A 10,448-nucleotide genomic window follows, 5' to 3' on the forward strand; every position below is an offset into this window, starting at 1 on the left:
AGCCTTCATCTTGCCTTTCTTGCTGGTAGTCCACTATGCCTAAGCTTCTAAGATGCTCTCCAGTTTCCATATACTATTTTTATTTCCCTTCTATCTTAAACATTTGCATCAAGGAAGAAGAGTTTGAATTTGATATCTTGCTTTATCACTACCTCAAAGCGGCTAACATTCTCCTTTCCCTTCCGCCCCCACAACAAACACTCTGTGAGGTGAGTGGGGCTGAGAGACTTCAAAGAAGTGTGACTAGCCCAAGGTCACCCAGCAGATGCATGTGGAGGAGCGGAGACGTGAACCTGGTTCACCAGATTACGAGACTACTGCTCTTAACCACTACACCACACTGGCTCTCAATAGTTTAGGAGTAGCTAAACTATTGGGATTTCAATTTACAGCAAAACTGGGTCACATGTGAGCAGGATCTGAGCATCACTGTCTCCTGTGGGAGTGAGTTCCATAGTTTGACTGTGTGCTGCATGAAGGAGGACTTTATTTTATCCATCTTGAATCTTCCACCGTTCAGCTTCATTTAATGTCCATGAGTTCTGAATGATGGGATTTCCTCTCTCTTACATTTCTCTACAGTGAGAAACCATTGTCAATTATTGCCCAGAATTTGGAAAGCAGAGGTGCATTCCTCCCCACTGAGTTAAAATATGTCACTCAGAGTCAAAAGGAATTGTGGTATGTAAATGCAGACATCACCAACGTGGGGCCTTCCAGACACTTCAAACTACAACTATCAGCTCCAGTCAGTCCAGAATGTCTGGAGGGCACCAGGTTGGTGAAAGCTTGTAGAAGAGAGCAAGAATTGCCAGAGGAGTACAAACCCCTGTCTCTGCGTGAGTTATAGTTCTGGCCACGCTACTCATCAATTCACTGATCACAGACTGACTAAACAGAAAGCTGACATCTCGACCAAGTTGTTACTGCATTTATTTTATTTTATTTTATAAAAAAACACAGCTACAAGGAATTAAATAAAATCTATTTAAATAATTTCTGATCTGGATCTTCTTGTACAAAAATAAATTCTTCCAAGGCTGTTGGTTGATTGGCCGGCCAGCAGCTCTTCTCACAAGTATACACCAATGCTGTTCCAAATTCCACTGACACATCTGGTGAGGGGGAAAGAAAAGCATTAATATTATTATACTCACCCATACATGGGGAAAGGCTGTAGCTCAGTGACAGAGCATCTGCTTTGCATATGGAAGGTCCCTGGTTCATTCCCAAGCAGTTCCAGGTAGGGCTGGGAAAACATCTCTGCCTGAAACCCCTGAGAGTTGATGCACGTCAGTGTAGACCAGAGTGGCTCAACATGTGGCCCTCAAGGCCTTTTTTGGTGGCCCTCGGCAACACATGACCCCCTCTCGCAGCCCTCACACTGCCTCCCCAAAGTTGAGTAAGTGAGGCACTAGGCTTTGGAAAGGAGGTGTGGGAGGCCTGACAGGGTCTTGTGAGTTCTCCATCCTCCTTCCCAAAGCCTAGTTAACACTTTCCCAGCTTTGGAGAAAAAGGTGGCAGGGCTCTAGGACACTGCCAGAGCCACACACCTCCTTCCCAAAGCCCAGTTCCTTGGGGAGGGATTCAAATTTTGGCTCCCCTGTCCCACTTGCGACCATGGGTATAGACAGGCCTTTTGTTGGGGGGGGGGAAGAACCTCAGTTTGCTTTTTATTGATTTAGGGGAGCAGCTGCCCCAAGCGTGCACCAAGGCAGTGTACAGCCCCTAGGTTATTGCAGCCCACTTGGTACGAAAAGTTGGGCCACCCTGGTGTAAACAATATAAAGCAAGCTGGACCAGCAGCCCGACTCCGTAGAAGACAGCTTCCTTTGTTCCTATGGAGATGTTTCTGAACGTTCATTTAAAGAAATAAATATCTCCTTTGGATACCTCTGTTGTTTTCTCACAATTCAATCGGTTTTCCTCAAAAAAAAAGAGAAGAAAAGTGTTTCTTAGATGTTCTTTTTGTTTCTGCGAACATACATTTCAAGGTATTTAAAAATAAAATAAGATACGCCGTGCGCAAGTTCATAAAATGAACGGGAGATGAAGAAAAGGAACATTGGAGGAACCCTGAAGCTGGATCAGACCAAAGGGGGCTAATCTAGCCCAGCATCCTCTTCTCCACTAACCAGATGTCCAAGGGAATAATTGCAAACTAAATTCTCTAATGAAAGGGCTTCATACCGTCAACTCTTGTCTTGAGCATGCTGACCAAGGTGGGCATAAGCTGAAATTCAAAGATTCTCTTGCTTTTGCAGATATTACAAGGTGGGGCTGCTGACCCAATGTCTGTTGAAGGGCAGGTGATAAATAAAGGCTGGCCACCCCAGGAATACCTAATGGTTAAAAGAGGATAGTAGAAAGTGTCTATAAAGACAGGCTAATTTCATTCCTGCTAAAGACCTATTCTCCAATGCAGAGAAATGGAAATGGTCAGCCTACCTTAAGATCTGTTCCGGGCAGAGAGAGATCCTTTTCATGAACTTAAGGAACACCTGGTGTCTCTTTTCGGCTTCACTTTTCTCATACTTCTCACCATCGGATGTGTAGCTAAGCATGTGGGGTGGGGGGAGAAATTGCAAATATTACAGTAACTGTGAAATTACCAGAAGGACAGCACAAACTGTGGAATCTTTTCTACTTAACAGAAAATGAATAAATCAAGTGGGTATTAGTTGAGCAGCCGTGTCAGTAACCAGACACAACAATCTAGGAAGATGGCTTGATGCATCAAGCTCAGTACTGTCTAAATTGGCAGTGGCTCTCAGGGTTTCAGGTGTGGAAACGATCTCAGCCTTACCAGGAGATGTTGGGTTTTGAACCCTGGCAACTCCCAACTGCAAAGCAGACCCTCCACCATGGAGGCCCTTTCCCAAAATGTCCCATCCAACTTTAATTTCCATGCATCCATCCAGCACAAACCAACCATTATACTGAAAAAAATACTAAGGGTTTACCTGTACTAGTGGATGGGATATTGTTCTGGGATTGGGCTGCATAAGCCAAATAATGTTATTTAGAAGCTATCTAATACTGACCACTGGGTTGCCTTTTTTCAAAACATGAGCACTGGCCAGCAGGGGCAGTAAAACAGCATTCCCCAACCTGTTGCCCTCCAGATGTTTTGGACTACAACTCCAATCAGCCCCAACATCATACATCCGTGATGGCTGGAGCTAATGGGAGTTGCAGTCTACAACATCTGGAGAGCACCAGGCTGGGAAAGGCTGTTTCATTATCAGCGTAGACTCTCAGCGGCTGAAGTGCAGTACAAGACACATTTTCAATGAAGATAAAAACAAAATTCTATCCAATGACCATTTCTATTATAAGTAGGTAGAAACAGAGTTATCTAAAGGCCCTTGACGACATCTGAAATGCACTCCTGGTGACACAAAACAGAATTGCGACTGAAAACTGATAGAATTTCAGTCCTGCAATACAATGATTAGTGTTATAAAAAGGAATAAGACATGGAAGACATGGACTTATCTAGTAGTCACGGTGGCTGTTTGGGGTGTGTGTGTGAGGAGCACCAAAGCATCTTCGATGCTAAATCTACAGATAACTGCTTTAAATCCACATTTATGTGGTGCCAGGCACTATTAAATCAGAAGAAAACCAGCCACATTTAGATGCGATTTTGCCTGTAAATTCCTTCACAATCAACACATTGTTCTTTGTATATTGGCTATAAAATTCAGAATCAAGAATATGACTAATGCACCTGGATCAGGTCAAAGGGGGTCCATCTAGTCTAGCATCCTGTTCTCACAGTGGCCAACTGTGTGTCTGTAGAAAGTGCACAAGCAGGACATGAGTGCAGCAGCAGCACTTTGCCCACACATAATCCCTTGCATACTGCCACTGACCATGGAGATCTGGAGATGTGTCAAGGGACTGGTCTGCCCCTTTTTGGTTTTACTGACCTTGGAGCTCCGATACTTGTTGGGTAAGAGTCATGGAAGATACTGCTGCAGCAGAGAATGGGAATCTGAAATGGGCTTTCCGGTTTGGGAGCTCCCCAAACCAGAGATTTCTAGCGGTTTCCTGCTGTAACACTTGCACACTAGCCCCAACTCCATGGCTCACCTTTCCAACATCAATTGTTCCAAATCAAGACCCTCCCTCTGCTGATACTCCTTCAAGAGTCTTTGGGCATGGCCTGTATCTTCATAGCAGAGGAAGTCGTCTTCTTCCACAACACTGATGTAGTAAGGTTGGAACTCAGGGACACAGCTGGGAATGATTTGCTCTTCCCCAGGTGGATTATGGGAGTGCAAAGGGTGGGAGGCACTGGGGGGTGCTTCCAGGCTGAGACCCTGAAACTGTGCGGCACAATCTCCTTCTCTGAGCAAAGAGTCTGACACTGCAAGCAAGTCACGGCTGTGGCCTGTAGTGTATTCAGAAGCAGCCGCTTCACTGCCTTCTCCCCAGTCATCTGCTTCCTCACACCAGTCCTTGGCTGCAAGCAGACATTCTTGCTTCTGTGAATACAAGGACACAACCTTAGACAGGTTTCAAATCAAGGGTCCTGGAAAGAAGCTGACATTTGACATTTTATAAGTAGTACAGCCCCACAAAAATAAAGCAAGAATTTCCAGAGGGGTAGCTGCTGCATGAGTCTGTCGCAGAAAAACAACAACAAAAAGCTTTGTTGCACCTTAAAGACTCACTTTTTCATGGGTGCCAGTGGTGGGCTCCAGTCCTCAAAAAGTGATGTCATCAGAAACTCGTTACGTTTTTTTAATGATAGCTTTATTGATTTTTTTGAAAATAATGCCCCCCCCAACAAAATATATCAAGGTATACAGTGAAAATGCAGTGTAAAAATAGACCGTCAGTAGTCTAAAGCATAGAATATTATTTAACCAAGAGCAACCAAAAAGGTTTGGATGATTATGAGAGTTCAGGGTTGTTTTTCTTCTCCATGTAATCCATAAAAGTACAACATCAGTTGTAAACAAGTCTCTGTCCTTTAGTCATATTTTGTTTGTCAATTTCTCTATTAGGGCCACTTGTCAAACTCTTCTAAGCCAATTCAATGATAAGATATAATATACTTACAAAACTGGGCTACAAGAAACTTGTTCGTTTTAAGGTACAACAAAACTCTTTGCAGTTTTTGCTACAAATATATAAGCAGGGTTAAACAGCACACTCTCCCTGAACACATGCACAGAGAGTCCCCTTGATCTCTACAGATCAACATACGCAGAGCATGTATTCTCATCCTCATGCTGGCGTGCTGAGCAGGAAGGTTTAAACCTCCTCCCCCCCCACACATGCCATGATGCCAAGGGGCGTGAGAGGGAAATCATCCATGCCTGTTTAGGAGCAGCAGGCAACATTGTGCAGCTGCTATGTTTGTAAGAGGGAAGAGATTCTAAAAGTCTCAGGTACTACAAGGCCAAATGTCAGTTACCTTTGGCCACATGCTATTATTACCTAAAGCAGGGGTTGTCAACCTGGTCCCTACTGCCCACTAGTGGGCATTTCAGGATTCTAGGTGGGCAGTAGGGGGTTCTACGGCACAAGCTGAATCCTCCTTCCATGGAGCACTGGTGGGCGGTAAGGAAATTTTACCATCAGGAAAGATGCGCTAGTGGGCGGTAGGTATAAAAAGGTTGACTACCTCTGACCTAAAGAAAATGTCCCTGATGGTGCACAATACCTGCTTCCATTTGCAGTCTTGCATTTCTTTTCCTTGCACTTGCAGATACTGGGACCGCAACACCTTCCAGCTTTAGATGTGCAGCAAGCCAAGCAGGATGAAAGAAACGGAAGTCATGTTGGTGGGTCAAAGTTTTCAAGTTTCATAGAATTAAAACTAGCATAGTGTAGGGGGCTAAAATATGAATCAGGCAGTCCATAGTTTGATTCCCTTCTCCATCATTAGGTGGTTTTGGAAACACAAAAAGCTACCTTACCTTATACAGTGGTACCTCGGGTTATGTACTTAATTCGTTCCGGAGGTCCGTTCTTAACCTGAAACTGTTCTTAACCTGAAGCACCACTTGAGCTAAGGGGCCCTCCTGCTGCTGCTGTGCCGCTGGAGCATGATTTCTGTTCTCATCCTGAAGCAAAGTTCTTAACCTGAGGTAATATTTCTGAATTAGTGGAGTCTGTAACCTGAAGCGTATGCAACCTGAAGCGTCTGTAACCCGAGGTACCACTGTACTAGGGTCAGACCATCTTTCTCAGTATTGTTTACAATGACTGGCAGTGGCAATCCAGCATTTCAGAAAAGAGTCATTTACTTTCCTACATGGAGGTGCCAGGGATCGAAACAGGAACTTTCATGATACAAGGCATGAACTCTACCCATGGGCAGATGCCACTCTCACTAATCTGCAATAAGGGATAGAACTGACTTACCTTGCAAGGCTGGAAGGACTGCTGAGAGAGCTTCGAACATGCTATAAAGTATTTATTTTTTTACTTAAGTATATGACTCTAGCATCCAAGAGCCACTTTCAGCACTGCCGCAATCACAGAGCAAAGGCAAATAAACTGCCACACACCTTTTGGAGTTCCCCCAGCAGCTTTTCATTGTGCAAGCAAACACGTTAATGATGCGGTGGAACAGTGAGCCTTCAAGGGGGCAATAGATCTGAACAATGTGTGCCAAGCCAGCCTTGCAAACCTCACAGGCAGGATGAACCAGAGTGACTGAAGGGACACAGTCCTAGGGTAAAAAAGGAAAAAGAAGTAGATTATTTTTAAATTGTGTTTTCAGCAAAAAGACCCTCCCAAAAGTGGCTCAGATTTGGCATTGGCATTGCAGCACTTGTCCCTTAAAACTACTCTCTGATCTGCAGCACTCCCTTGTTCTACTCATCACAACAACCCATTAATAAAAATGAGTATGGTGGTGGTTCAGCAATTATGCCACATATGTCTTTTTCAGATATCATAATAAGCCACAGTTTGTCTCAAAACAAGCCACTTGGATCACCATTATGATGTGACATGTAACCTGAAGCTTATGCTTCATTTCAGAGTGAAATTTTGTATTCAGTTTTATTTCTGGCTAACCTGTTATGGTTTAACAAACAAACTATATCGTATTTTTCACCCTATAGGACACACTTTTTCCCCTCCAAAAATGAAGGGGAAATGTGTGTGTGTCCTATGGGGCAAATGCAGGCTTTCGCTGAAGCCTGGAGAGCGAGAGGCATTGGTGCGCACCGACCCCTCTCGCTCTCCAGGCTTCAGGAAGCTATCCGCAAGCCTTGGGAGCCCGGCGGGAGTGCCCGCCAGGCTCCCAAGGCTTGCGGGCAGCAGCCTGCAGCCCGAAGCACGGGGTGCACTGCGGAGCACGCCCCGTGCTTCGGGCAGATGTCCACAAGCCTTGCGCGCCCGGCAGGAGGTCCCGCCGGGCGTGCAAGGCTTGCGGGCGGCAGCCTGTTCTGGGGGCTGGGGTCGGGGGAAGCTCAGGCTTCCCCCGCCCCAGCCCTGCACCTGGGGGGGGGGGGAAATAATTTTTTTCCCTTTATTCCCCGCCCCCCCAAATCTAGGTGCGTCCTATGGGCCGGTGCGTCCTATAGGGCGAAAAATCCGGTGGTTTAGGTTCAGACAACATGACAAGTTGCACTGTGGTTTGCTTGAGCTGCACAGGCACAGTACATGTGGGGTTGGCTGGCAGGGAGACAAGAACTGTGTGGTGACTTGTGTAGCAGTGAGGAGGCACATTTATGATTAAAGCATGGTCTAAGATTAAATCAGGATTTAAAACGGTCTAATATGAACTGTGTCCTATTGTAGCATGCAAACCAGTCCATCAGGTGGCAGTGGCCACCGGTTTAGATGGCTTTTAAAGGGAGAATAGGCAGCTTCATGAGGAATGAGACATCTACCAATGGCTACCAGTCATTCTACAGAGTCTTTAACCAAAATGCTCAAGGGGGTGCAAAGACTCTTATGAAAAAGGATGCAGAGTCTGGAACTTTTCAGTTTAGAGCAAAGGCAACTAAGAGGTGACATGATACAAGTTTATAAAATTATACTTGGCATAGAGAAAGTGGATAGAGAAAAGTTTTTCTCCCTGTCTAATAACACTAGAACTTACAGACATCCAATGAAGCTGGATGTTGGAAGATTCAGGACAGATAAAAGTATGCACTTCTTCATACAGCACAGAGTTCAAACTATAGAACTTGCTCCTACAGGAGGCAATGATGGCCACCAAGTTGGATGACTTTAAAAGAGGATTAGACAAATTCATGGAGGAAGAGGCTATCGATGGGTACTACTTGTGATGGCTATGCTCTGCCTCTACGCTTAAGAGGTAACAACAAATGCTGGAATCTACTGAGGGGAGAGTGCTTTTGTGCTCAGGTATGAATAGCAGTTAGCAAGGGAACAACAGGAGGGAAGGGCCATCGCTTTCATGCTCTGCTTGGAGAACTCGCGGGGGAGTAGGAGTCAGAAGGCCTCTTTGGCACAACCCTCCTTTGGGTTCTTATCCCATTACTCTATTCAAGGAAGTGAAACACAGAAAGCTGCTTTGCAGAGCCTGCCCAGGAACACAGGGGTTACTTTCCAGGCAGACTCAGTGTCAGAGATGCCCGGACTGAAAGTGGGACCATATTTAGGGTACGCAGAGCATAAGCTATATAGGACCCTCCCATTCAGAAATCTGACTTTCGGACTGCGGCTCATAGCTGCCAACGTTTCCCTTTTTTAAAGGGAAATTCCCTTATTCCGAATAGGATTCCTCGTAAGAAAAGGGAAAAGTTGACAGCTATACTGCGGTTTAAAGCCCAAGCAACGTCGTCCACAGCTGGTTGCAAAGCCACTGAACGGCTTTGCAGCAGACACTTCCGTGCCACCTCCGAGCCTTTTTTAAAGCAGTGATTCCGGTTTTTTTGCCACAGCTACCCTACCTGCGGGTTCCTGGACTCACACTGGGCTTTACTTCCGAGTAAACCCGCATAAACTCGGAATGAGAACCGAGGTGAAGGGACGATTTTTGGGACTTTTTTTTGAAAGAGGTGGGGGGAGGCGGTTTCTCCTCCCCCCCCCCGCCGCCAAAGGCACCGAGGAGGCTCAGAATAGGGCCCTGCGCCCAGTCCCTGCCACGCAGCCCGCCCCCGCCTCCTCACCGCAGAGCCGCCGACTTTGCTCGCCGCCCCGTGGAGCTGAAGGAGGCCGCCCTGGCAGGAGCCCGTCGGCGGCACAGCGGCATCGCGCAGGCCCAGGAGCACCGGAGGAGCAGGCGGAGAAGCAGCGCCAGCCGCCATGGGCAGAGCGACGGGGCAGCCCGGCCCTCGGCGTGACAAACACGTGGGGCCCGGGGGAAGCCCGGAAGCCGCGGCGGCCGACGTCAGAGTTTACGTGCATAAGGCAGCCGAGGTGCGCCAAAGCTCTTCAGTTCGCGAAAGCCTCCTGCGCAAGGAGGATGGGAGGGGGTTGAGCAGGGGCAGAGGAAAGTAGGTCGAGCTCCGGGCAGACCAGGATGGACGGGTGGGGGAATGGGCATCGCCTGTGGGGCTTCCTGCCTCCACTGGACTCTCATTCCCAGCACCCCTTGCCATAGAGCTTCAGTCCAGCTGTCTTGGGAAGGCCACATAGCTAGTTCGCCAACCCGTCGCTAGGAGCTAAACACCGGGGGACGCTATATACTTTTTTTACTGCATGCATTTACAGTATACATATCCTATTTATCCAAGCGTTCAGGGTGGCGCACACGGTCCCCACTCCCATTTAACTCTTGGGTGGCACAAGCTTTTAAATAGCTAAAAGATAAGACACTGAAGGGCACCAGGTTACAGAAGGCTGACGAAATCACTAGTTAGGATAAGCTGTATTCTTTAATAGCGCAAGATCTTAGCTATTCTTAACAAAACTAAAAACCGCGCGCACACGTGGAATTTATGAGTGCTGTTAAAATGTGCTTTCATTCCCCCTTTTTTTTCTTAATTAGTGATCTTTAGTGACTTCTGGGGCAGTCCTTCCATTCTGAGAGGAACGAAGGTTGCTAGACAAAAAGCAGCCCACGCTGAGTGTTCTGGTACTAGCTTAGTGCCATTTTCATATTTATTTAAACCAAGTTTACCGTTTTCAAATGTATGAATTTGCTGGACAATCATATATTCCAATTCGCTTCTCCAATGACTAAAAGGTATTGAATGACAGTTACACAGGGCTCTTTCTGAAACCTACTCCCATTTGCATCCTCCCCCATTCTTTACCCTTTGCCATCTAAATGAAATTAAATCAATGACCACCAGTTATTCACCCCAGCCTTAATGCATCATTAAAAACCTGTGACCAGGCACCCACAGATCTTATTCTACTATAGAATATGTGTGCTGATAGAGAAGGCATATACATAAGCAGAGATACTAAGCAATACCACTTAAATGAAGGTCAGAGGCTTCCACCTCAGGCCTCATTTGGAAATAAGCCCCGATGAAGAACATGTAACATAATTCTGA

The 10,448-nt window shown here is 46.3% G+C and overlaps 1 protein-coding gene across 1 annotated transcript; it reads right to left on the reverse strand.

The window, feature by feature from the left end:
- Nucleotides 1-916: 916 nt before the first annotated feature.
- On the reverse strand, nucleotides 917-9,321 carry PDCD2L (programmed cell death 2 like). Its single transcript, XM_083625320.1, has 7 exons — nucleotides 9,114-9,321; nucleotides 6,531-6,694; nucleotides 5,681-5,750; nucleotides 4,099-4,493; nucleotides 2,449-2,556; nucleotides 2,191-2,342; nucleotides 917-1,115 (listed from the first exon to the last, which is right to left on the reverse strand). The coding sequence occupies exons 1-7, from the start codon at nucleotides 9,249-9,251 to the stop codon at nucleotides 985-987; spliced, it is 1,158 nt and encodes a 385-aa protein (XP_083481446.1). The 5' UTR covers nucleotides 9,252-9,321; the 3' UTR covers nucleotides 917-984.
- Nucleotides 9,322-10,448: the final 1,127 nt, after the last annotated feature.

This window comes from Podarcis filfolensis, assembly GCF_964270895.1.
Source record: "Podarcis filfolensis genome assembly, chromosome: 8".
Lineage (NCBI taxonomy): Eukaryota > Metazoa > Chordata > Lepidosauria > Squamata > Lacertidae > Podarcis > Podarcis filfolensis.

Coding starts and splice junctions, on each gene's coding strand:
- PDCD2L (XM_083625320.1), bottom strand. CDS start 9,251: ATGGCGGCTGGCGCTGCTTCTCCGCCTGCTCCTCCGGTGCTCCTGGGC. Junction 5,751..6,530: donor TGCTGGGGGAACTCCAAAAG/GTGTGTGGCAGT, acceptor GCACATCTAAAG/CTGGAAGGTGTTGCGGTCCC. Junction 2,343..2,448: donor TGCCCGGAACAGATCTTAAG/GTAGGCTGACCA, acceptor TTTAACCATTAG/GTATTCCTGGGGTGGCCAGC.